Source organism: Bison bison, unplaced genomic scaffold, assembly GCF_000754665.1.
Source record: "Bison bison bison isolate TAMUID 2011002044 unplaced genomic scaffold, Bison_UMD1.0 scf7180017854266, whole genome shotgun sequence".
Lineage (NCBI taxonomy): Eukaryota > Metazoa > Chordata > Mammalia > Artiodactyla > Bovidae > Bison > Bison bison.
Window position 1 is genome coordinate 1 of NW_011484839.1, and position 27,878 is coordinate 27,878.

General features: G+C 36.4%; 1 protein-coding gene across 6 annotated transcripts in view; it reads right to left on the minus strand.

The window, feature by feature from the left end:
• Positions 1-13,942: 13,942 nt before the first annotated feature.
• The window catches only part of CHD9 (chromodomain helicase DNA binding protein 9), a 224,831-nt gene continuing 210,895 nt past the window's right edge, over positions 13,943-27,878 (minus strand). For all 6 annotated transcript variants that reach the window (XM_010856368.1, XM_010856358.1, XM_010856340.1 and 3 more), the window contains 5 exons: positions 24,844-24,983; positions 24,310-24,531; positions 22,007-22,135; positions 18,381-18,485; positions 13,943-17,414 (listed from right to left, as the gene is read on the minus strand). In XM_010856368.1, the coding sequence (XP_010854670.1) occupies positions 16,539-17,414; positions 18,381-18,485; positions 22,007-22,135; positions 24,310-24,531; positions 24,844-24,983 (1,472 nt within the window). In that variant the 3' untranslated portion in view covers positions 13,943-16,538. The remainder of the gene's footprint in view (positions 17,415-18,380; positions 18,486-22,006; positions 22,136-24,309; positions 24,532-24,843; positions 24,984-27,878) is intronic.

The window sequence follows — 27,878 nt, forward strand, 5'->3', positions numbered from 1 at the left end:
GAGGAGAAGGGGATGACAGAGGATGAGATGGTTGGATGGCATCACCAACTCAATGGACATGAGTTTGGGTAGGCTCTGGGAGTTGGTGTTGGACAGGAAGGCCTGGCGTGCTGCAGTTCATAGGGTTGCAAAGAGTTGGACCCGACTGAGCGACTGAACTGAACTGAAGTGAAGCTCTTCACATCAGTTGGCCAAAGTATTGGAGCTTCAGCTTCAGCATTAGTTCTTCCAATGAATATTCATGGTTGATTTCCTTTAGGATTGACTGATTTGATCTCCTTGCCGTCCAAGGGACTCTCAAGAATTTTCTCCAGCACCACAATTTGAAAGCATCAATTCTTCAGTACCTCTGCCTTCTTTATAGTTCAGCTCTCAAATCCATACATGACTACTGGAAAACTATAGCTTTGACTTGTTGGCACAGTGACGTCTCTTCTTTTTAATACATTGTCTAAGTTTGTCATAACTTTTCTTCCAAGGAGCAAATGTCTTTTAATTTCATGGCTGCAATCACAGTCCATGGTGATTTTGGAGCCCATGAAAATAAACACTGACACTGTTCCCATTTTTTCCCTCTCTATTTACCATGAAGTGATGGGACCAGATGCCATGATCTTAGTTTTCTGAATGTTGAATTTTAAGCCGGCTTTTCACTCTCCTCTTTCACCTTCATCAAGAGGCCCTTTAGTTATTCTTCACTTTCTGCCATAAGAGTGGTATCATCTGCATATCTGAGGTTGTTGATATTTCTCCTGGAAGTCTTGATTCCAGCTTGTACTTTATCCAGCCCGGCATTTTGCACAATATATTCTGCGTATAAGTTAAATAAGCAGGGTGACAATGTACAGCCTTGACGCACTCCTTTCCTGATTTAGAACCAGTCCATTGTTCCATGTCCGGTTGTAACTGTTGCTTCTTGACTTGCATACACATTTCTCAGGAGGCAGATCAGGTGTTCCCATCTCTTGAAGAATTTTCCATAGTTTGTTGTGATCCACACAGTCAAAGGTTTTGGCAGAGTCAATAAAGCAGAAGTAGATGTTTTTCTGGGACTCTCTTGCTTTTCCTGTGATTCAATGGATGTTGGCAATTTGATCTCTGGTTCCTCTGCCTTTTGTAAATCCAGTTTGAATATCTGGAAGTTCTCTGTTCACGTGCTGTTGAAGCCTGGTGTGGAGAATTTTGAACATTACTTTGCTAGCATGTGAGATGAGTGCAATTGTGCGGTTTGAACATTCTTTGACCTTGCCTTTCTTTAGGATTGGAATGAAAACTGACCTTTTCTAGTCACATGGCCACTGCTGAGTTTTCCAAATTTGTTGGCATATTGAATGCAGCACTTTCACAGCATCATCTTTTAGGATTTGAAATAGCTCAACTAGAATTCCATCACCTCCACTAGCTTTGTTCTTAGTCGTGTTTCCTAAGGCCCACTTGACTTTGGACTCCAGGATGTCTGGCTCTAGGTAAGTGATCACACCAACATGGTTATCTGGTTCATGAAAATCTTTTCTATGTAGTCCTTCTGTATATTCTTACTACCTTCTCTTAATATTTTCTGTTTCTTTTAGGTCCATAGCATTTCTGTCCTTTATTGTGCCCATCTTTGTATGAAATATTCCCTTGGTATCTCTAATTTTCTTGAAGAGATCTTTAGCCTTTCCCATTCTATTGTTATCCTCTATTTCTTTGCATTGATCACTGAGGAAGGCTATCTTATCTCTCCTTGCTATTCTTTGGAACTCTGCATTCAGATGGGTGTATCTTTCCTTTTCTCCTTTGCCTTTAGCTTCTCTTCTTTTCTCAGCTATTTGTAAGACCTCCTCAGACAACCATTTTGCCTTTTTCTTCAAATGATGTATTCTGCATTTAAATTAAATAAGCAGGGTAACAGTATGCAGCATTGATGTACTCCTTTTCCAATTTGGAACTAGTCCATTGTCCCATGTCCAGTTCTAACTGTTGTGTCTTCACCTGCATACAAGCTTCTCAGGAGACAGGTAAGGTGGTCTGGTATTCCCATCTCTTTAAGAATTTTCCACAGCTTGTTGTGATCCACACAGTCACATGATTTAGCATAGTCAATGAAGCACTTTTTTTTTTTTTTTAACTCTCTTGCTTTTTCTATGATCCAGTATATGTTGGCAATTTGATCTCTGGTTCCTCTGCCTTTTCTAAATCCAGCTTGTACATCTGGAATTTTCAGTTCATGTACTGCTGAAGCCTAGCTTGAAGGATTTTGAGAATTACATTGCTAATATGTGAAATCAGTGCAATTGTACAGTAGTTTGAACATTCTGGGATTGCCTCTCTATGGAATTGAAACGAATATTGACTTTCCAGTTTTGTGGCCACTGCTAAGTTTTCCAAATTTGCAAGCCACATAGACAGGCAAAAAAAAAAAAATTCTCTTAAAAAATTAGCTACCCAATTCTTAAAATGGGCAGAAGAATTGAATAGACATTTTCCCAAAAAGACATACAAATGGCCAAGAGGCACATGAAAAGATACTCAATATCATTCATCATCAGGAAAATGCAAACCAAAACCACAATGAGATATCACCTTGCACCTACCAGAATGCTGCTGCTGCTGCTGCTAAGTTGCTTCAGTTGTGTCCGACTCTGTGCGACCCCATAGATGGCAGCCCACCAGGCTCCCCTGTCCCTGGGATTCTCCAGACAAGAACACTGGAGTGGGTTGCCATTTCCTTCTCCAATGCATGAAAGTGAAAAGTGAAAGTGAAGTCGCTCAGTCGTGTCCGACTCTTAGCAACCCCATGGACTGTAGCCCACCAGGCTCCTCTGTCCATGGGATTCTCCAGGCAAGAATACTGGAGTGGGTTGCCGTTTCCTCCTCCAGGGGAACTTCCTGACCCAGGGATCAAACCCAGAAGCAGGAAATGGCAATCTGCTCCAGTATTCTTGTCTGGAGAATCCCATGGACAGAGGAGCCTGGTGGGCTTACAGTCCATGGGGCCACAAAAGAGTCAGAAGTGACTGAACAACAACAGAAACATTATATAACTGAATCACTTTGTTGAGCACCTGAAACTAACACAACTTTGTAAATCAACTATACTTCAATAAAAAAAAAGAAAAAAATTGCTTACCCTACCAGTCATTTCCCTCTCGAGTTAAACAATACTTTGGCCAGGAAGAAATATCCTTCTCGTGACCACTCAGCCCTTTCACTGTGCACTCTGGAATGTCCAACGTTGCCTCATGTCTCCCAGGTTCAAGGTCAGGAGCAAGGGCTGTGTCCCTTCTGCTGTCCCCTCTCTGCTGTCCCCCGGGCCCACTGGACCCTCACTCTCTCATCCTCAGGTCATGGAAGCCCATCCCCTGCTGTCTCCATTTCCCCCCATCAGTAAGTGGCAACAACATTTTTCTGGTTGACTAGGTCAAGATACTTTGGAGTGATCCTTAATTCCTCTTTCTCTTACCTTCTCCATCTAATCCATCAGCTCAGTCTTCACCTTTTCAAAATCCAACCACCTCTCAGATCCTCCATTGCCCGTTCTCTGATCTGAGCATCCATCTCCTCTTACCAGCATCCTTGAAAAGTCCTTCTATCTGGCCTCTCTGCTTCTGTCTTTCCTTTTACCACAATTTCTTCTTCACATAGAAGCTGTAATGGTTAAATTTATGCGTTAACGTGGCTGGGCCCCTGTGCCTAGATATTTGGTTAAATACTGTTTAGGATGATTCTGTGAGGGTGTTTATGAATAAGATTTACATTTAAATCAGTGGACTTTGAGCAGATTGCCCTCCATAAGAAAATCACAATATAAAAATACACTTGCACCCCAATGTTCATTGCAGCACTATTCATGGAAAGAACCTAATGTCCAATGATAGATAAAAGATGTGATATACACTTACAATGGAATGCTACTCAGCCACAAAAAAGAATGAAAACAATGCCATCTGCAGCAACATTAGATTGTCATACTGAGTGAAGTTAAAGACAAATAATATCATATGATATCGCTCATACGCGGAATCTAAAAAAAATGATACAAATAAACTTATATACAAAACAGAAATAGAGCCATAGATATAGAAAACAAACTTACGGTTACCAAAGGGGAAAGGTGCGGAGAGATAAATTAGAAGTTTGGGATTAACACATACACAATATCCTACGTAAGAGAATCAACAAGGACCTACTGTGTAGCACAGGGAACTATATTCAATATCTTGTAGTGACCTATAAGGGAAAACAATCTCTTTCATATGTTTATATATATGTATATGTGTACATATACATATTCATATATGTGTATATATGTATGTGTATGTATATATGTATATGTGTTCAAATCCGGAGAAGGCAGTGGCACCCCACTCCAGTACTCTTGCCTGGAAAATCCCATGGATGGAGGAGCCTGGTAGGCTGTAGTCCATGGGGTCGCTAAGAGTCGGACATGACTGAGCGACTTCACTTTCACTTTCATTCATTGGAGAAGGCAATGGCAACCCACTCCAGTGTTTTTGCCTGGAGAATCCCAGGGACGGGGGAGCCTGGTGGGCTGCCGTCTATGGGGTCGCACAGAGTCGGACACAACTGAAGCGACTTAGCAGCAGCAGCAGCATGTGTCCAAATCACTTTGCTGTATACCTGAAACTAACACAACATTGTGAATCAACTATATTTCAATAAATTTTTTTTTAAATAGCAAAAATCTAATTAAAAAAAAAAGACAGGGTGAGATCATCTTGGGAGTAAATGCACAGAGGAGGAAAAAAGAGGTTCCAGAATTCTTGCTTTTCCTCTTGATCCCCAGGGGGTGCCCTTAGTTGAAGGAGCTGTTAGCTAGTTTGAGCCTCATGGATCAGCAATAAATGTTGAAGGGGCAGAGGTTTCCACATCTCAGCAGGGGCTCCAGTAGGGAGACAAGAGGGTATTTATTAAGCTTAAAAGTTTAAAGATTTCACATTGAGCTTGTACACTGTACTTTCTGTCGGTTTTTAAAAGCAACTTTATTTTCACATAGTATAAAATTTACCCACTTAAAGTATACAATGCATTTGGTTTTAGTTTATTATATTCACAGTTATGCAACAAACCAAAATCTGTTGAGAACATTTCCGTCATACCAAGGAGACATCCATCCCATATACATGGGCAGTTCAATGCCCCCAACCCTAGGTGACTGCTAGTATACTTTCTATCTCTACGAAAGTGTTAGTCGCTCAGTCGTGTCCAACTCTGAGACCCCATGGACTGTAGCCCACCAGGTTCCTCTGTCCATGGAGTTCTCCAGGCAAGAATACTGGAGTGGGCTGCCATTTCCTGCTCCAGGGGATCTTCCTGACCCCAGAATCGAACCCAGGTCTCCCACGTTGCAGGTAGATTCTTTTACCATCTGAGCCACCAGGGAAGCCTTACCTATCTATCTGACCTATAGATTATATCTCGATCTCTATAGATTTGCCTGTTCTAGACATTTCACAGAAATAGAATCATACAATATGTGGTCTTTGTGACAGTTTCTATCACTTAGCATAATGTTTTCAAGGTTTATCCATGTTGCAGCATGTATCAGTACTTCATGCTTTTTATTGTTGAGTAATATTTTGTTTTATGGGTATCAGTTCAGTTCAGTTCAGTCACTCAGTCGTGTCCGACTCTGTGACCCCATGGACTGCAGTACACCAGGCCTCCCTGTATATCATCAACTTCCAAGTTTACTCAAACTCATGTCCCTTGAGTTGGTGATGCCATCCAACCATCTCATCCTCTGTCGTTCCCTTCTCCTCATGCCTTCCATCTTTCCCAGCATCAGGGTCTTTTCAAATGAGTCAGGTCTTCACATCACGTGGCCAAAGTACTGGAGTTTCAGCTTCAGCATCAGTCCTTCCAGTGAATATTCAGGACTGATTTCCTTTAGGATGGACTGGTTGGATCTGCCTGCAGTCCAAGGGACTCTCAAGAGTCTTCTCCAACACCACAGTTCAAAAGCATCAATTCTTTGGTGCTCAGCTTTCTTTATAGTCCAATTTTCACATCCATACATGACTACTGGAAAAGCCATAGCTTTGACTAGACGGACCTTTGTTGGCAAAGTAATGTCTCTGCTTTTTAATATGCTGTCTAGGTTGGTCACAACTTTACTTCCAAGGAGCAAGCATCTTTTAATTTCATGGCTGCAATCACCATCTGCTGTGATTTTGGAGCCCAGAAAAATAAAGTCTGTCACTGTTTCCACTGTTTCTCCATCTATTTCCCATGAAGTGATGGGACCAGATGCCATGATCTTCGTTTTCTGAATGTTGAGCTTTAAGCCAACTTTTTCACTCTCCACTTTCACTTTCATCAAGAGGCTCTTTAGTTCTTCACTTTCTGCAATAAGGGTGCAATAACCTCAATATCTGAGGTTATTGATATTTCTCCCAGCAATCTTGATTCCAGCTTGTGCTTCATCCAGCCCAGCGTTTCTCATGATGTACTCTGCATATAAGTTAAATAAGCAGGGTGACAATATACAGCCTTGACATACCCCTTTTCTTGTTTGGAACCAGCCTGTTGTTCCCTATCCAGTTCTAATTGTTTCTTCCCGACCTGCATACAGATTTCTCAGAAGGAAGGTCAAGTGGTCTGGTATTCCCATCTCTTGAAGATTTTCCACAGTTTCTTGTGATCCACACAGTCAAAGGATTTAGCATAGTCAATAAAGCAGAAGTAGGTGGTGTTCTGGAACTCTTTTGCTTTTTCAGTGATTAAACGGATGTTGGCAATTTGATCTCTGGCTTCTCTGACTTTTCTAAAACCAGCTTGAACATCTGGAAATTCACAGTTCATGTACTGTTGAAGCCTGGCTTGGAGAATTTTGAACATCACTTTTCTAGCGTGTAAAATGAGTGCAATTGTGCGGTAGTTTGAGCATTCTTGGCCTTGCCTTTCTTTGGGATTGGAATGAAAACTGACTTTTTCCAGTCCCATGGCCACCGCTGAGTTTTCCAAATTTGCTGGCATATTGAGTGCAGCACTTACACAGCATCATCTTTTAGGATTTGAAATAGCTCAACTGGAATTCCATCACCTCCACCAGCTTTGTTCATAGTGATGCTTCCTAAAGCCCACTTGACTTTGGACCCCAGGATGTCTGGCTCTAGGTGAGTGATCACACCATCGTGGTTATCTGGGTCATGAAGATCTTTTTTGTATTGTTCTTTTGTTTATTCTTGCCAGCTCTTCTTAATATCTTCTGCTTCTGTTAGGTCCATACCATTTCTTTCCTTTCTGTGCCCATCTTTGCATGACATGTTCCCTTGGTATCTTTAAGTTTCTTGAAGAGATCTCTAGTCTTTCCCATTCTATTGTTTTCCTCTATTTCTTTGCATTGATCACTGAGGAAGTCTTTCTTATCTCCACTATTCTTTGGAAATCTGTATTCAAATGGGTATATCTTTCCTTTTATCCTTTGCTTTCGCTTCTTTTCTTTTCCCAGCTATTTGTAAGGCCTCCTCAGACAACCATTATTTCTTTTTGCATCTTTATGTTGGGGATGGTCTTGATCCCTGCCTCCTGTACAATGTCACAAACGTCTATCCCTAGTTCTTCATCAACTCCATCTATCAGATCTAATCCCTTGAATCTATTTCTCACTTCCATTGTATAATTGTAAAGGATTTGATTTAGGTCATACCTGAAAGGTGTAGTGGTTTTCCCTACTTTCTTCAATTTAAGTTAGAATTTGGCAATAAGGAGTTCATGGTCTGAGCCACAGTCAGCTCCCAGTCTTGTTTTTGCTGACTGTATAGAGCTTCCCCATCTTTGGCTGCAAAGAATACAATCAATCTGATTTTGGTGTTGACCATCTGGTGATGTCCGTGCGTAGAGTCTTCTCTTGTGTTGTTGGAAGATGGTGTTTGCTATGACCAGTGCATTCTCTTGGCAAAACTCTATTAGCCTTTGCCCTGCTTCTTTCTGTACTCCAAGGCCAAATTTGCCTGTTACTCCAGGTATTTCTTGACTTCCTACGTTTGCATTTCAGTCCCCTATAATGAAAAGGACATCTGTGGGTGTTAGTTCTAGGTCTTGTAGGACTTCATAGAACCGTTCAGCTTCTTCAGCATTACTGGTCGGGGCATAGACTTGGATTACTGTGATATTGAATGGTTTGCCTTGGAAATGAACAGAGCTCATTCTATCATTTTTGGTATATTTATTGGTATATCATGTTTTATTTATCCATTCATTAATTGATGGTCATTTGAGATTTTTATACTCTTGGGCTATTGTGAATAATATGAATGTTTGTTTACAAGCTTTTGTTTGGACATGTTTTCATTTCTTTGGGTATACACCTAGGAATAGAATTGCTGTCATAAGGGAATACCACAAGAAATTGCAAAGTTGTGTTGAAAAGTGGCTGCATCATTGTACATTCCTCCAGCAATATGTGAGTTCTAATTTCTTCACATCATGGCTAACCCAAGTTAGTATCTGTTTTTTTGATTCTGGCCATTCCGAGGAGTATGGCATTGTATCTCTTTTTGGTTTTGATTTGCATTTATCTGATGGCTAATAACTTCAAGGAGATCCAACCAGTCCATTCTGAAGGAGATCAGCCCTGGGATTTCTTTGGAAGGAATGATGCTAAAGCTGAAACTCCAGTACTTTGGCCACCTCATGCGAAGAGTTGACTCATTGGAAGAGACTCTGATGCTGGGAGGGATTGGGGGCAGGAGGAGAAGGGGACAACAGAGAATGAGATGGCTGGATGGCATCACTGACGCGATGGATGTGAGTCTGAGTGAACTCCGGGAGTTGATGATGGACAGGGAGGCCTGGCGTGCTGCGATTCATGGTGTCACAGAGTCAGACACGACTGAGCGACTGAACTGAACTGAACTAACTGATGGCTAATAATGCTGAACATCTTTTTGTGTGCTTATGTGCTATTTTTTATATCTTCTTTGAAGAAATGTCTTTTTAAATCTTTTGCCCATTTCACAACTGAATTTTTGTCTCTATTACTGAACTGTAAGAGATCTGTACATATTCTGATAGAAGTACTCGATCAGATACAGGATTTGCAATTTTTCCCCTGTTCTGTGGGTTTTTTCACTTTCTTAAAGGTGTCCTTTGAAGAACTAAAGACTTTAATTCTGATGAAGTACAAATTTTATATAACTGAATCATTTTGTTGTACACCTGAAATAAATACAACATTGTGAATCAACTATACTTCGATTAAAATAAAGAAAAAAAAACACAAATGCTCCCAGTCATTTCTCTCTTGGGTTACTTTGGCCAATCTAGATGTCTTCCGTTGTTGTTTTTCTTTGCTTTGGATAGAATCTGCAGAACAATGTTGAATAAAATTAAGGACATCCTAGTCTTGTCTTCACTTAGGAGAAAACATTCAGTCTTTAACCATTAGGTATTATGTTAGTTGTACGTTTTTCATAAATGACCTTTATTGAGCAAAGTGTAATCTAGCCTTTTTGTTAATCATGAAATGGTGTTGGACTTTGTGAAATGTCTTTTTTGCATCTATTGGGATACTCATGTCCCCCCCTCCCGCGCTTTCCCATTAACAGTGCATTGATTATTTCTCGTATTGTTGAACCATCCTTGCATTCTTGAGAAAGAATCAGTTTGGTCGTCGTGTACAGTACCTTTCATGTACTGCTGGATTCAGTTTGCTAGCAATTTGTTAAGAATTTTGGCATCTGTATTCCTAAGGGATATTTGTTTCCAGTTTTCTTACAATACTTGTCTAACTTTGGTACTGAGATATATTTGCCTATAAAACAAGTTGGGAATTGTTTTCTTTTCCATTTGAATATGTGATGAATAGGTATTCTTTATTTTTTTTTTGTCCCTCAGTGAAACGGCCAGTCTAGGGATTATGTTGTGGATAATTTTTAATTAGTAATTCAGTCTCTTTATTAGTTACTATTTCTTCTTGTTTCAGTTTCACTAGGTTGTGTTCTTGAAATTTAGCCACTTCATCTAGGTTATCTAATTTATTGGCATATAATTATTCATAATATTCTCTTACATTTTTATTTCTGTAATATTGGTACAAATGATGTTCTTTCGAGTCATCTAATAATTTTTCTTTTTCTTTGTAATGCCATGTGGCTTGCAACATCTGTTTCCCACCATGGATTGAACCCAGGCCTCCATCAGTGAAAGTGCAGAGTTCCAATCACTGGACCACCAAGAAATTCCCTGATTCTACTAAGTTGAGTCTTTTCTTTTTTGGTTGATCAGTCTAGCTAAAAGTTTGTCAATTTTGTTGATCTTTTTAAAGAATTACCTTTTGGTTTCATTAATTGTCTCTACTTTGTATTTCAGTAATTATGCTCTTATCTTTATTTCCTTACTTCTTGTCTTGGGTTTAGTTTGAGCTTTTCCTAGTTTCTTAAAGTAGAAAGTTAGGTTGATTTGCGATTTTTTTTTTCTTAATGTAGATACTTAGAGCTATACATTTCCCTTCATGCACTGGTTTTTTTATATGAGGTCTTTGTATATTACTTGTTTCCATTCATTTCAAAATATTTTTTAACTTCCTCTGAGATTTCCTTGACTTATTATTGATAAGTTATTAGTTTTCACATATTTGTAAATTTCCAAGCTTTGTTACTGATTTCTAACTTCATCCCATCATGACTAGAGAACATACTTTGTATGACTTAATATTTTTAAATTTGAGAACTTTGGACTTGCTACGTGGTCTATCCTGGAGAATGGTCTTTGTGTACTCTAAGAACATGTATTCTGTTATTGTTGGGTGGTGTCCAATAGATGTTTCTTAGGTCTAGTTGATTTATAATGACCTTCAAATCAGTTTGTTGATCTTTTGCCTACTTGCTCTATCCATTATGGAAAGTGAGCTATTAGTCTCCTACTATTATTGCTGCATTGTATATTTTTCCTTTTAGTTTTGTTAGTTTGTCTTCATGTATTTTGTGGACCTGTTATTAGGTGCACGTATGTTGATAATTGTTTTATTTTCCTGATAGATTGACCCTTCAGTCATTGTAAAATGTTCTCCTTTATTTCTAGTAACATTTTTTTGGTTTGTTCTCAAATCTATTACTCTTTTATCAGTATAGTTACTCTTATGGCTACTTCATACATACCATTGATATTGTCATGTATCTATGATAGATATGATCTAAATCACATATACCTAAATAATTCACATATACAGATAAATGTATGCATTACTTAGATTACGACCAATCCAACACAGGCATGTCAAATCAGTGGAGAGATTATATGCTACACACTGCTAGGACAGTGCATTCTTTGGAGAAATTCAGATTCCTTACCAAAATAAACTCAAATAAGGGTCTATTTCTAATCTATTAAATTGACAAAGGTTTTAAAAAGTGGAATGAGAAAGCCCTTAAAAATATGAAACATTCTTTAATGGCATGGGAAGATATTAGTATGATATGGTAAATGAAAAAAGGTTACAAAATGGCACATACAGTTTAACCTTACTCTTACTAAAATAATATATAACATGTATATCCAAATAATGACTCAAAGGTTAACAATTATGTCTGCGTATTCAGCATGAGATTTTTGTTTACTTTGCGCTTCTCTTCCTCTCCTCCTCCTGATTTTTTATATTGTCTTATTTTTTACTAAGAAAAAGGAAGAACAATTAAAAAATTTATTATGATATGAAGATGTGGTTATACACACACACAATTGAAATACTCAGCCATAGAAAAGAATGAAATTTTGACATTTTTGGCAACATAGATGGATTTGGAGGGTATTATGCTAAGTGAAATAAGTCAGACAAACAGTGTGTGATATCACTTATATGTAGAATCTAAAATATGCGACAAGGATATATTGTACAACATGGGGAATATAGCCAATATTTTATAATAACTATAAATGGAGTATAACCTTTAAAAATTGTTAATCTCTATATTGCACACTATAATTTATATAATGGGGCTTTCCTGGTGGCTCAGTGGTAAGGAACAAACCTGCCAATGCAGGAGACATGAGTTTGACCCCTGGGTTGGGAAGACCGCCTAGAGAAGGAAACGGCAACCTATTCCAGTGTTCTTGCCTGGGAAATCCCATGGACAGAGGAGCCTTGTGGGCTATAGTCCACAGAGCTGCAAAAGAGTCAGACACGACTTACTGGCTGAACAACAACTGTTTACATTATATTGTATATCAACCATACTTCAATTAAAAAATGTTACTTTTGCCTGTTAGTAATGGCTAAGATGATTTCTAATGCAATACAATATTAGTCAGAAATCAAATCATACATAAAATATATGTTGCTAATGGTAGAATGAACTGTTAACTAATGTCATCACTGGCACTGGCAACACAAATGAAAAGCCTTAAAAACAGAAGTATTTCAATTCTAGGGCTTAAGCAAATCATTAAAGATGGATGCAAAAAAATGAATATATAAACTCAACTGTCCATTTTTAGGTTTCTGGTTAGATAAATTCCATCTTTATGAGCAATATATGTATTAAAAATCACATTGCAGAGTACTTATTGACACACAGGCCTGTATATTAAAAGGCAAAACAGCAAACATTATGTCCTATATAATACTGATTTAATATGAAAATGTATGTTTCCTAAAGCTACCAACAGACTACCACAAACTAGATGGCTTCAAACAATAGAAATTTACTCCTACCGCAGTTTAGGCCAGAAGTGCAAAATCAAGGTGTTGGCAAGGCTGGCTCCTCCCGGAGGCTCTGGAGGAGAATCTGCTTCATGCTTCTCTCCTAGCTCCTCGTGGTTGCTGGCAATCCTTGGTGTTCCTTGGCTCGAAGCTGCGTTGCACTGATCTCTGCATATTGTCTCATGGCCCTCTCCCTGTGTTTATGTCCTCTTCTCTTAAGGACACTAGTCATTGGATTTAGGGCCCTCCTTAATTTAGTATGACTGCATCTTAACTGATTTTATCTGCCAAGATCCTATTTCCAATTAAGGTCACATTCTGAAGTTATGGGTTGATGTGAATTTTTTTAAGTCAACCCATAACTATTCAACCCACTATATGTATATAACATACATATAAATAAGATTTGATAGCTCCATGAACAGTATTTCAGGGTAGGTTGATGGATTATTTAAATAATTTTTTCATTTTTCTGCATTTAAAAATAAATAGCTTATGTTCTGGAGTTGCATTTATGTAAGTTCTAAATTTATTGTGTGAGTTGAACATCACTTGTAGCCAAAAATTACTCTCCCTGCAACTCACTCTTTTTCTTCCTACAGCTCAAAATATATAGAATACATCATTTTATATGTATCTTCTTGCAAAAACATCCAACATAGCCAATTCTTCCTCCAGCACTGAACATATTACTGATCCTCTGGGTAAGCATCAGATGAAGCAGTTGACTTTTGTTTACCTTATTTTACAAAAATGAAAAAAAAAAAAAAAAAAGATTTTCTAAGCATGACAGTATAATTCAGTGTGGTCAAGTTAAATGAGTGAGTGATGAGACTCCACTGTTCCACTGTGACAGTTTGAGGGAAAACAAATTTCTTTTGTATTTACAAAAAGAAAAAAAACAGCCAAACACTACAAACAACAGTGATAAATTAGAAAAGCCTCTAAGACCAAAGGAAAAATAATTACTGATTTCCAAAATGGATTTCTTTAAGAGGTTAGGTGTATCTCTGAGCCTTTCTGGATTTTTAAAGGTCTGGGAGAAGAGAACTTAAGGAAATAACAACATTGTGGGTATAATTATAGCCTGCTTCTGTCTCTTAAAAATTCTTCCAATGTTCACTTTCCTTTTAAAGACTTATGACTAATGTTTCTTTCATAACTGGAATAAAACTACATATAAAATAATAAAAGTATTGTCATGTACAGAGGCTGACATCATGGGTAGTTCTTTCATAACTGGAATAAAAACTACATATAAAATAATAAAAGTATTGTCATGTACAGAGGCTGACATCATGGGTAGTCAAAGAATATGTTTAATAAAAAATAATTAAACTTCCATTTGCTCTATAGAACATCATAGAAAGTAATTTAATAAATTACAAATGACTTTTTAAGACGTTTGCTTAACTACAGAAAGCAAATTCAGACTACACAAAACACAACTGGTAAATATTGCAAATGTCCAAAAGAAAAATTGGACTAAGACTTGAATCATGAAACCTGAAACAGGGCTATAAATACAAGGCAATAACAGCTATAATTCTTTTAGTAACTACCAACACATACTTGGATATCCTTTCAACTGCAACTTTAGTATTACGTAATTCTACTGATTTCTTTTTTTCTTATAACCCTTAACTTTACACAACCATGTTTGCATGTTTTTTTTTAAGCTGATAGCTGGACAACTTTTCCCCAATCAGTACTAGATAGAAGTATCTTGAATCCCAAGAGAAATGTTTAAAGTTAATATTAGCCTTAATGCTTTGAAAACTGCAACTGCCTTTATTACATAGAAAGAGAATCACTAAGATGTTAACCAAATTCATTTGATCTAATTAGGAAAATACTTTATCTCATAAATTTGATATAAATTAGATTTTACTGACAAGATCTAGGGTTTTTTATTTCCCTTTTAAACTGGAGACAGAAAGGAATGAAGATCATGTGGGTAGGACTAGAGGGAGAGAAGGGAAACATGGATGGTGCTGAAATACTCCACTGGCAACCTAAGTTAATTGTGTTTGAAAACTTTGGCTATCTCATAGGTGTATTCTAGTCAAACAAAAGTGCAATACTGCAAAGGGAAGATACTAAATATGTAATATATCATTTTCATGATGAAGAATTACTACCCACTTCTCCTGGAAGGGCATTATAGTGACTATTGCTAAGACATTGCATAAAGGACTATCAATTCAAAGTACTATTTCGGGAAAATACAAAAATCAATACAATCCCAATGGAACCGATATAATTTTGTAAATACATGTAACACTGTCTCTCTAATAAGGGATTATTTTACATACAGGAACATAATTTACTGGTAAAGGTCTTGGAAAATCCAATATAATTGCTTAATTCCTGACAAAGCAATAGAGTTGTATCAAAATGAACTGAAAGTTAATTTTTCCGTGGGAGAGAAGTGGGGTAGTTTCCCCCCTAGCAAAGTTTGTCACTGACTTATTTATTTAAGTACCAGAACAATGCTTATCTCTCCTTAGGATGTAAATGACATTATATAACCAATTCAGCTCTGTTTTCAATGTATATGAAGGTGAACCTGGACCTCTACCTTGTCAGAATAATAGCAGCTTTAGCAGGAGAAACTGTATCACAAATCAAATATCAGACAAATTTTACATGGTAAAGGGTTCTAAGAAATTGATCAGAAACCTTCGGCTTCCTTTTTTTGTGGTTTACAGGAATTATGTATATATTTTTTGAGATTATTAAAAGTGCATTTTCAAAATGGGCAACTCAGTATATTTAATATAAACTGATAACCCAACACTGATTCTGGGCCAACATTTAGTCTGCTTATACCTAGAAACGCAAAATGAATTTAGACTATCTGCATATTACTTTACCCTATTATCTGTTAATTTTGGAATATTTCCGTGACATAAAACACAAATAGAAATCTACACAAATAAAGCAAACAAACAATTTCTTTTACATGAAGTATGCTGTGTTGAAAAGTTCTTTTCAGTGGTATTTCATGATTTACCTTTTCTGAACCCTGGAAACAGACATTACTCATCTGAGACATAATTATTTCTAATAGGAGGCCAAACTTTGAAAAGTTAAAACTAAATGTGTCTAGAGGGTGTCAAAGTCACATGACACAGGATTATTTTATGACTTAATTTTACTGATTTTAGAGTTAAGCTCAGCAAAAAGCAAGTCATATTTCTTGCCCGATTAACATGATATATAGGATGTGTTTAAAAAACCCCTGAAAACAAGTATAGAATTAGAAACGAATGTAAACTTCCTAAACTAACTCAGCTGAGGTAACAGGTAGCCAGTTAAATTGGCCAATTGGGAAACTTATTTCTTCTTTAAAACACACTTGTACCTGAATTGGAAATATCAGCAGTGCATCACAACACTAGAGCATTTTCATGTAATTAAAGCAATGGATGGTGATGTAGATTCTACAGCTTTCATGACATTCATTAGCTGCCCAAATTATTGCTGAGTTTTGATCTGTAAATTATAGGTGTCAAGGAGGCTGTAAAACTATATTCAAATTAAATCAGTAATATGCATAAAGTATTCTGTGTTCACTGCAAATATATTAAATATACAACTCTTATTGAGCATAATTTTCATAAAATTAACCCCCAACAAAATTATAATGCCTTTTGTTGTAATTTTACACCTTTATGTATTTGATAGTACATACGAGTTCAGAAACTTATGAATCTTAAGAAATATTACATGCAAAACGTCTCTGAAAGCAGTTTGCACTTCTAAACAAATAACTGAAATGTTCGGTCAGTAAGTTATTGATGCACTCAACACTGGCGTATTTACAATTAATAATTAAAGGGGAAAAAAAAATCCAAAATCAGTTCATAATTTAAGTGCAGTCTGGGAATCAGTCTTCATTACTAGAATCTGAATCCTCGGATGACGATGATGTACTATCAGATCCAGATGAAGCATCGGCTTTCTCTGAACCCTCATCTGTGCTGTTTTCATGGAGAGGACTCGGTTCAGTTCCCCCTTTGTCTTCCTGATCTCTAACTCTGGAATCTTCTTCCTTTACTTCCACAGACTTAGATGAGCCTAAGTCACTGTTTTTGTTTTTCTGTACATCAAAAGTGTTGGACTGAGACAAAGTTGGAATATGAAGATTAAGGCCTGGAGTGAGAAGCATCCCTGGATAAAGAATATTAGATAGTAACAGTGGGTTCAGAGCTAATGGGCTGGCAGCTGCAGCTGTACTTAACGCAGCAGTAGAGGATGCAGGAGAACTTGACACAGAGTTTTCACCGCCGTTCTCGGGGTTTTGGCTCTCTGTCCTTTCTTTTTTCCCTTCCACCTCCTTAGAGTCATTTCCCTTTTTTTCTTCTGTTCCGGATTCTGTCGGCTTTGTCAGGAGCCCTCCCATGCCCAACAGATTTGGCAACCCAGTCATTCCGGACAGCAGCATGGGGAACATGGCGGCCACATTTTTAGCTTCTCCTCCAGAAGAAAGGCCAGCAGGCATTCCCATCAGCCCTGCAGTCACTTGCAGTGATTGCAAGTTTTGTAGGTTTTGTTGTAAGGCCTGAAGAGTTGTGAGGTCCACACCTGGCAGTAACCCATTGGCTAACAAAGGATTGCCTGAAATACTGCTGGCAGTTGCAGCTGCCGCCGCCGCTGTGGCCTTCGCAATTCCACTTTTAGGTCGTCTCCCTCGCCTGCTTACTTCCTCTCTTACCACGGGACCAGTGAGAATACGTTCATACATACTTTCTGGAAGAAATCCCTAAAAAAAAAAAAAAAAAAATCAACAATAAACATTTTAAAATAAAATCAATAGCTATTAACAAGTGATACAAATAAGCCATTAAAAACATGAAATTATTCATAAACTTATTCTGTTATTTATTGATACAAAATAACCAATTATGAAAGAAGTAACCCAATTTTATCTTATTTTTAAGTAGGGCTTGAAACAGTTCTTCCACTTCTCATTTTAAGAGAGCCTCTGGTTCTCTTTTATAACTATGAGGCATAGGTTTGTAAAATAGTTCTGGAAACCGGAAGATCCAAAAAATTTTATTACTGCCATGCCCTTACACTGTTCACATCACCAGAAGACTAAAGAAATGCCATTCTTCTGATCTGCAAGAACAGTATGGAAAGGAGAGAAGTAAGTAATGACTGAAACGAGATGCTTCTGACTCTTCTATCACTTTGGGAATAATAGAGATAGAGCCAAGATGGAAAAGATACTCAACAGGGAAAAAAATCACTTGGCTCAGAACAGTAGTAGCACCTGCAGACTGGGAAGCACCAAGTCCTGAGTGGAGAACAACCTATGGTACTTTCTTGAAATTCCCCCAAGATTTTCTGGGGTTCAAAACTCCTAGAAGTAACCATAAAACAAAACAACCCTCCCCCTCAACAAACAACCCAAAATTCCTAAATTTTAAGAGTTTACAACCTCTAGATCGGCACTGTCCAATAGAAACAATGTAAACAACATATGTAACTTAAAGTTTTCTAGTAGCCACAATAAAAAGGTAAAGCAGAAATATGACACCAGTTAGTATACACTGATTCTGCACTCTAATTCAACAAGTATCTGAGAAGTTTGCCACATACTCTGCAAGATAAAAACTGTGAACTAAAAAATATCATCACATATTTATGAAATATTGTTAATTCTTAACTTAAAATCTAAGATATAATTAAATGATGTCTAAATTAGTGTTCATGAAATACTCACAGACTGCTTAACAACATCTCCCCATTCAGGAGCTACTCCATATTCTGCATTTTCTTTCAGGAACCGACACAAATCTTTCAAAGGGGGAGCAAATGCACCTCCAACCTATAAATAAAAAACAGATTTTTAGACACTTAAAAGCATATTAAATGTGAAGACATTTCTTTCTTTTAATCTGTGCTATACAGAGTTTATTTCTTTAAAACACATGTATTCTTGGAACCACCCTGACAATCTTTTTTATAGTAAAAAGGACAACCACAACCCATAAGAACTATCAATATACTGCATGAACATGCTAACATAAATTTTAGATGTTTCATGTATATTCTTTGGACAGTAAAATAACTACCATGTACTGTGAAGTACTATGCTGGGTAGGCAGTGTAGCCTAGTTAAGAGTATATCCTTTGGAGTCATCAGACTTACGACCTACATGAACTCGGGCAAATCAGTAAATCTCTTTGAGCCTCAGCTTTCTGAATTGCAGAATGGAGATAACAATAATACCTCCCTCAAACGGTTTTATGAAAATGAGATAATTCAAGCACCTCAGGAAAGGGTCTGCTGCTGCTGCTAAGTAGCTTCAGGGTCTGGCACATAATAAATATAAGTTGTTATTATTATATTGCCAAGTATTATGCTAAGGACTTTAAGTACATAATTTATTTTAGTTCTCACTATATCCATTTGAGAATGGATTATTTCTATTTTTCAAATGAAGGAATTAAGCCTCAGAGAAGTTATACAAGCTGCCTAAAGCTAACTAGTAAGTGTCAGGATCAGCTTTTAAACTCAGGTCTCAAAAACCAATGCATGTATCTTTTATGCAAACTGATACCATAAAAGTTGTATTTGTAGGCATCACTGGAGCTTTTTTTTTTGGTCAGGCTGGATGCCAGGCTGAAATGCCAGGCTGGATGAAGCACAAGCTGGAATCAAGATTACCAGGAGAAATATCAATAACCCCAGATAGGCAGATGACACCACTCTTATGGCAGAAAGTGAAAAAGAACTAAAGAGCCTCTTGATGAAAGTGAAAGAGGAGAGTGAAAAAGTTGGCTTAAAACTCAACATTCAGAAAACTAAGATCATGGCATCAGGTCCCATCACTTCATGGCAAAAAGATGGGGAAACAGTGGAAACAGTGACAGACTATTTTTTGGAGGTCCAAAATCACTGCAGATGGTCACTGCAGCCATGAAATTAAGATGCTTGCTCCTTGGAAGAAAAGCTATGACCAACATAAGACAGCATATTAAAAAGCAGAGACATTGCTTTGCCAACAAAAGTCTGCCTAGTCAAAGCTATGGTTTTTCCAGTAGTTATGTATGGATGTGAGAGTTGAACTATAAAGAAAGCTGAGCACCAAAGAATTGATGCTTTTGAACTGTGGTGTTGGAGAAGACTCTTGAGAGTCCCTTAGACTGCAAGGACGTCCAACCAGTTCATCCTAAAGGAAATCAGTCCAGAATGTTCATTGAAGGACTGATGCTGAAGCTGAAGCTGCAATATTTTGGCTACCTGATGTGAAGAGCTGACTCATTTGAAAAGACCCTGATGCTGGGAAAGATTTAAGGCAGAAGGAGAAGGGGATGACAGAGGATGAGATGGTTGGATGGCATCACCGACTCAATGGACATGAGTTTGAGTAAGCTCCAGGAGTTGGTGATGGACAGGGAAGTCTGATGTGCTGTAGTCCATGGGGTCACAAAGAGTCGGACATGACTGAGCGACTGAACTGAACTGAACCCTGAAAGTATAAAAATAAACATATCCCTTTAAATATTTAAATGATTTCAACCTACCAATTTAATGTTCCTTTGGAGTCTAAGGACACTTCTTAAATAATTCCTTTTCCCACAGCTTTCTGAATGAATATGTACTATATCTTGTTAGGATACAGACAGGGTTTAATGTGGCCAGTTATAATATCTATATTCTTATCTAATTATTTTCTATAGTTTTTACTTAGCCTCTCAATTTTGTTGCTATCTCCTTTTTATTATCTCCTTCATTAAACTCCAGTTTAAACTAGAGGCCCTCTGTATGTTAAAGCCTATACTCTAGAAACTCAGAACAATAAAGAAATCTACAAACCAAGGGAAATTAACAGGTCCTTTACCAGGCTACTACAATTAAAAATAAAATTTAGGATGTTTAATATTAAACCAAGTAAAAATTTCAAAATAGTTCCATTTCCTTAATACTGGCTAAGACAAATTTATTCATATCTAGAAAGGTTAATTTTTGTTATAAGATGAAGTGCAAAGATTTACAACACAATCTGTATAAGCACAAAATTTAAGTAAAATGCAACTAAAATGTCATCTTGTTCTTCCCCTAATACATCTGACATCATCTTAATCTACTAACAAAAGCTGAATAAACTTGGGGGGAAATTAGTATTAATTTTAATGAGTTAGTACATAGAATAATATTAATATATTGTTATTTTAAAAATGGTATTCTTCCAATTTCAATACTTCTGAGAAATTAAAATGACTTCATGTATTTTTATACTAGCAGTGAGGTCATTCAACAGAGAGCAAACAGAAGTAGGGAATTAACTAGGGATCTATGTAGGGTAATTTAATTTGTGAGTGAAGGAATTCAATGGAAAACTTGATGTTCTTACTTTGAAGGCCATTTCTTTCTTTCTTTTTTTTTTTTACTTATTGTGCTGCTTGCTCATCAGAGTAAAAAACAATAAAAGTGTCAAAGCCATAACTTACAAAAGGTGCCTCAACTGTTCTATCATTTACTTTGTGAGGTAAGAGAGACATATACCAATACATACATAAAACAGAAACAACTGGGGGAAACAAATGTTGAGCCACATTTTATTCAGAAATAAGAAAAACCTGGAAAAACCTAGCTCTTACCATTCATCAATCAGTAAAGCAAGAAGATAAGCACAGGGGTACCATTTGTCTCTAAGATAAGACGTTTTATCTTTGCCTTAAGACATTTGATTTAAAACATTTAATTTCCATCTGTCAGAAAATTATGTAATATGCCAATTTTGACAGAAGAAGACACTTTAAGGCCTAATGATGGAATTATCAATACATGATAAATATGTATAAATCTGTAATGGCTGTGATGAGAATAACGTTCCCTTTCAGCAGTTTCTCAACCTCTGCGCCACAGACCATTTTGGACTGGTGTCGTGGGGGCTGACCTGTGCACTGCAGGAGGTGTAGCAGCGTTCTGGGCCTTCACCCGCCAAGGCCAACAGCATCCGGCTAGCAGCTCACCACCTCCCCAACACCCACCTCCTTCATCTAGAGCTAAGACTATCAAAAACGTCCCCTGATTGCTAAATGTCGCTTGGAGGACAAAGTTACCCCCTTTTGAGAACTACTGCTTTAGATGCAGTGCCCTGGTTCGGTGCCACTGCAAAGGTACAGATATAGAAAGTAACTTATTTCCTTCAACAGCTTAGCCAAAGGTGTGGGATTTGAAATTAGACTGCATAAAATTGTAGTCTGTGTCTTTCCCCTCAAATCTTCTAGATTTAACCCAACTAGGTCTGTTAGAAAATACTGCATAATGAAACAGTGTTCTAGAGATCACTTACATAGTGCATCAGTATGAAAAATTAACAACAAATATGCAAGTACCTTTCTGGCATTTCTTCTGTTAATCAGCTGAACACGTTCTTCTCCAGTGAGACTATTAACATCTAATTTATTGGGGTTTCTGCAGCGATGCCTTTTTTGTTTGGGTCTCCCCTCATGGAGTTGCATTCGCTAAAATATATAGACAAAGAAATAGCTGTAAAATCTTTAACTATGCAAATGGCACAAATAAGCTGATCCAAGTAATTTAACCATGTAAAACTGAAGATATATGGTATATATAAGATATAGTAATACAGTTGACCCTTGAACAACATGGGTTTCAACTGTATAGGTGCACTTATACGTGGATTTTTTTTTCCAGTGACTACACAATCCATTGTTGATTGAATCCAAGGATGTGTAACTGAGGACATGGAAGGCTAACTGTAACATTATATTTGAATTTTTGGCTGTGGAGGGTGGCATGCATCAGTATCTCTTAACTCCTGTGTTGTTCAAAGGCCAGCTATTTATGTTATATATTGAAGGTATAGTACATACACCATGGTACAATCCTTTTGCTGTAGACATACCACAGTAGCATGTGAGAGCCAAGAAACCATTAACATCAAGTGCCCTTGGGAAATCATGCCAACATTATGTTGTATTCGCTACTTAAACAAATGTGGCTTATAACAATGTCTTAAAATTGTTTTATAATATAAAACATTGTGATAAAAGGGTTATTTGCAGTGAAAATGATGAATGGCTCTAAGTTAAAAAGAGTAATAAAGATTCCTTTGCAGTAGTAAGAGAAAGGTCTGAGAATCTTCAGAGACGAGAGCATAACTGCCAAAAGGGTAAGGACTTTATATTGTTCACTGTTTTTTATCCTAAATACCTTACAACAGTAACTAGCATATAGCAGTTGCTCAATAAAAATTGACTAAATAAATGAATGTTATTTTCTAACATGTTAAGAAGTTACAGGGTTAAACTAATGATTCTCATTATCTTCAGAATTGCCATACTCGTTTTATTATTGCTCATCTTACTGAAAACCTGTTCCTTATAAGAGCTTTATTTGGCTTTTTTTTTTTTTTTATAAAAAGAATTAAGTGGAAGTTTGAGAATTAGTGGCATTTTCTGAAAAAACTAGGATATGAAAGCCAAGACTGAGGTTCTCGGTATTAGACTACCATGTTACCTTTTGGTGATAATAACAGCAATGTAAGACACTACACACACACACACATTACAAGTACAGTCACATTCTAGGGACTGGAGCTTTTGTGGTTCTTTTGCATGAAAAAATAAGGCAATTAAATTTTTTTCTGTTAATAATCATTTTACCTTTATACGGTATTCTTTCATTTTCAAAAGATTTTCATTTACAAATCACTGACTCAGTAAATATTTACAGGGAACTAGATACCATTCTCTGTATCAGAAATTAGGTGCTAAATCCTGGGGCTACAAGGTGAATAGGACACAATCCTTAAGCAGCTCACAGGGTAGGAAACAACATTACTGGGTTATCCAATTAATCTTCATAATGGAGGCAGATAGAATAAGGCTACTAACTGGCATACGGGGGATATGCGACTATTCTTTTACCTTATAAAATATATAGAAACAACAAGGGAGACTGACACAAAATCTGGTACATAAGCATCTGATAGTAAAGCACTGCAAACCGAAATAATACATTTCTATAAGAAAGCCGTATGCCCATAAGATAGTGAGTAGGAAGTATTTTAGAGGATAAGGAAAATGCAAATGAATAGACCTATTCTCATCTTGACTAATATTGTCTATGTACTTGTATTCTTATAAGATCTTAAGAGCAGAGGTTTGGACAGTGGATTTAAGACATTAGCTGTGTGGCTTTGCACTATTTATTTAAAATTTCAGTTTCCATTTCTTTATCTATAAAGTTATAACAAGGCCATTCTGATAAAGTCTGGGAGTGTTAAATGAGATAATGCATGTAAGTGCTAAGTATAAAGCCAGGTACAGAGTTAAGTCTCAATAAGTGTTTACTATGATCATTTTTATTATTTTAAAATAAACTCCTTGAGGGAAAGGACTGGAGGTTTTATACCTTTATAACTGTCATTGGGTCTATGATAGTACTCTGTATATGACAGGTGACTTTTATTAAACACATTGAATACAGAATGAAAAATGGAAAATGATATTATATCATAGGAAAGATGGTCATTAGTTTTTGCTGTTCATCTTTCCTAAATCTTGGGCAGAACACATATTTAACATAAGTTGGTGACAATTTATGCTTCATCATTATAGATGTAATGAATCATAGACATAAAATATACTAAGATTTATAAGGTATCACCTACAGGAATAAAAGCTCCTAAATCTTCCACATAACCTGGGTGCTCCTTAAGCCACTTTTCCAAATCCTTTCTCTTCGGTGCATCATCGCCTGCAAGTCTTGTCCCATCTTTAAGGTTAATAACTGGAACAGGAGTTTCTGTATCAGGAATTCCTTGAGGTTGAGTATAGGACAGTGCTGGATTTATCCCTGTAGAAATCTGTGAGGTGGTTAAGCCTAACGTAACCTGTAGAAAAACACCAAATGAAAATTTTATTTCCACGCTTTAGCATTCTGATTTTGGTTCAATGAAGCAGTTCTTTTTGAAGAGAAACAAAAATTGTTTAAAATTTCTTCTAAGTCTTTCAAATTTAAAATTCTCATGAATCTTGGCCAGTGCTGGACTCTACTGAGATACAATCTAAAACTATACAGTATACTCCTAATTTTTCAGTTATTTTTATTAGTCACAAAAAATTCACAAAGCAGCAATATGTATCTTTACTGGGATGAATTTTGGACTCAAGAATCAGTAGCTTTTAAGCCTTACTTTACTTACATGATTAGGTGGTTTATTTCTGTTAAAAAAGAGGATGTCAACACCTTCTACATTCTTCCTCCTTCCCCGCCTTTTTTTGACTACAGGCTGGTTGTCTAATAAAACTCCATTGGCACCAAGGGTTGATTGAATGGGAGTACCTAACAAATTAAAAATGCAAAAGAGTGATAAAAATCTAGTTCTTAAATTAAAAGTAATCACTTTTAGGGGGATGGACTGGGAGTTTGGGATAAACAGATGCCAACTATCATATACAGGATGGATAAACAGTAAGTTAAATATCCTATGATAAACCATAATGGAAAAGAGTGTGTGTGTGTGTGTGTGTGTGTGTGTGTGTGTATAGATATAGATGTTTAAATGACTCACTTTGTTGTATAGCAGAAATTAATACATTATAAGTAAACTATACTTCAATAAAATAGAATAAAATAATGAATGCTTGTAATGAGACTTATGATCAAAATAAAACAAAATGTTTAATTAAAAAAAAACAATACTTTTTTTTTTAAACTAAAAATACTTCTCATTTAAAAACCAGGAGAACTGCAATCCAGGCCTCTTTCAAGTTTTAACATGTCTCCTCAAAATTTTCCCTTGGATATCCACATATCTTTTCTTTCACACCCTTTCAGAGAAGAAGCATGCCTTTCAAATGTACAAGGCAAACCTTTCCACCTTTTTTGAATCCATTAATTCCTACTTTATCTTTTAAGTATAAGTTTGCTTTACCATTTATCTTTGCTTTTTTGGTGTCGAAATATCTTAATCTACATTAGATTTGTATCAACTTAAAATCATGGCTCAAAACAAACAAAAAATAAACTTATTTTGGCTTTTTCATAGCCTTCAAAACTTTTGAAACATTGGTATCTGTTATGCTCCTCTTTTTCAAAACAAACTTCACTCCTCAAATTCCCAAAATTTGCCCCTGACCAGACTATTTAAGGTATTTTCCCTAAGATCACCAGTGTTTCTTGCCAGTTAAACACTCCTTATTTCAGTAGGCACTCAATAAAAAAAAGTTTTTAAGAGGTATGAATCCAACAGTTCCATGCATTCATTTTTTCCCAATAGATACATATTTTTAAACAGCTACGTACAAAGCACTAGGATGGTTCAAAGGTAAGACACAGTTCCCGTCCTTAAAGACTACATCATCTAGAATACTCTTATGAGAGAAAATATTATTAAGAATGAGATGTTTGCTTATAATGGTTCAGCTTGTAGCGAGAAATACATTTTCAATCATCTGAGGAGAATTTCTTGAGCAAGTCCTGTGTACTCATGAAAGACACTTCCCTTTCTTTCTTTTTTAAAAACAACAAAAACCCAGCTCCCTTAATTTCTTCTTGAGAGTGCTTTTTACAAACATTACTGATTTATTCTGGGCTACAATCCAAAATGGAAAATTTAACTTACTCTATTTCATAAAGCCTGTGTTGTCTTTTCTAAGATGTAATTATAATAATATTAAAATTTAAAATAAATATCACTTTCTATTGAGTGCTTACTAGGTGTCATCATAAACTAGACCAAGTGTTACAAATGTCTTCTTAAATTACCAAAAACAGAACAAACAAAACAGAGAGGTATTAAGCCAATTTTATAAATGTGATCAGAAATGTTATGTTGCAAGCCCAATGTCACAACAGTTGGTAAATGACAGAATTCAACTCCAGGCTGTTTAGTTCTACCATCTTTTGATTACTATTCCAGGTGGTTTCTGGAATAAACTAAAGACTTATAATTTATGCTATTTTACTTTCTTTCATTAATTTACGTTACATAATTTACGTTATACAATATCTCTTCATTCAAAGCTTTTAGATAAAATTCAGAGGCATACTCATATAAACATAAAAGGGCTTAATATGAAGAATTATAATAGCACTTGTTCAATATCCAATCTAAAATCTAATTTTAACATCTGTTTAGCATCTAATTATGTGCCAAGTTCCATTCCAGTCACGTCACATATATTATTTAATCTACCAAACAATGCTACCTTTCCTCTGACCCCAACCCCTCACCTCACAAACAAGAAAAGGCTCAAAAATGTTAACAGATTTCCTAAGAGTCCTGTAAGAAGACAGAGCTAGATTTCACATTCAAGGGGATTTCCTGGGTAGTCTAGTTTAGATTAAAACTTTGTGCTCCCAATGGAGGGGCACTGGTTCAATCCCTGGCTGGGGAACTAAGATCCTTCATACCGTGTTGCATGGCCAAAAGAAAGATTTCACATTTGGAATTATCAAGATGAATGAGATATAATTCTTAAATAATTTTATCAGTTTTAATGTTTTGGCTTTTTAATATTTTGTATAGGTGCAAGTTAGCATTATAATCACTATTAACACTATTAAAACAGTATTATTTACCAAAGAATTACTTATAGGCAAAGGCTGTAGTCTTTGAAAGTCTTCAGCTGCAATAGTAATAAAATGTTCAGAAGACAGAAGTATCAATCCCACTCTATAGTTCTGGAATTATCAAGGTACAAGCAGGAGAATTATTAAACACACTTATGTTGGGCAAAAAAATCCCAGAACTTATCTTTCCCACCTCTTCCCATTTTCTCATGGAAAAAAGAAATAATAGCAACACTACCGTTGTAAAGCACACTTGGGGGATTTATACTTCAGCAAGAGAACTATGGCTCATTCATACTTGTCTGAAAGTCTAGTAATTAGAGAATTACAGTGAATGGTTAATGAAACTATGCGACAAAATTCTGATGACTCTAATTCATTATTTAGTTATAATTTACAATTAGAAAGTGGTAATAGTAGCTGGATCATCATAGTGGTAATATCCGCTGGATCATCGAAAAAGCAAGAGAGTTCCAGAAAAATATCTATTTCTGCTTTATTGACTATGCCAAAGCCTTTGACTGTGTGGATCACAATAAACTGTGGAAAATTCTGAAAGACCACCTGACCTGCCTCTTGAGAAACCTATATGCAGGTCAGGAAGCAACAGTTAGAACTGGACATGGAACAGACTGTTTCCAAATAGGAAAAGGAGAATGTCAA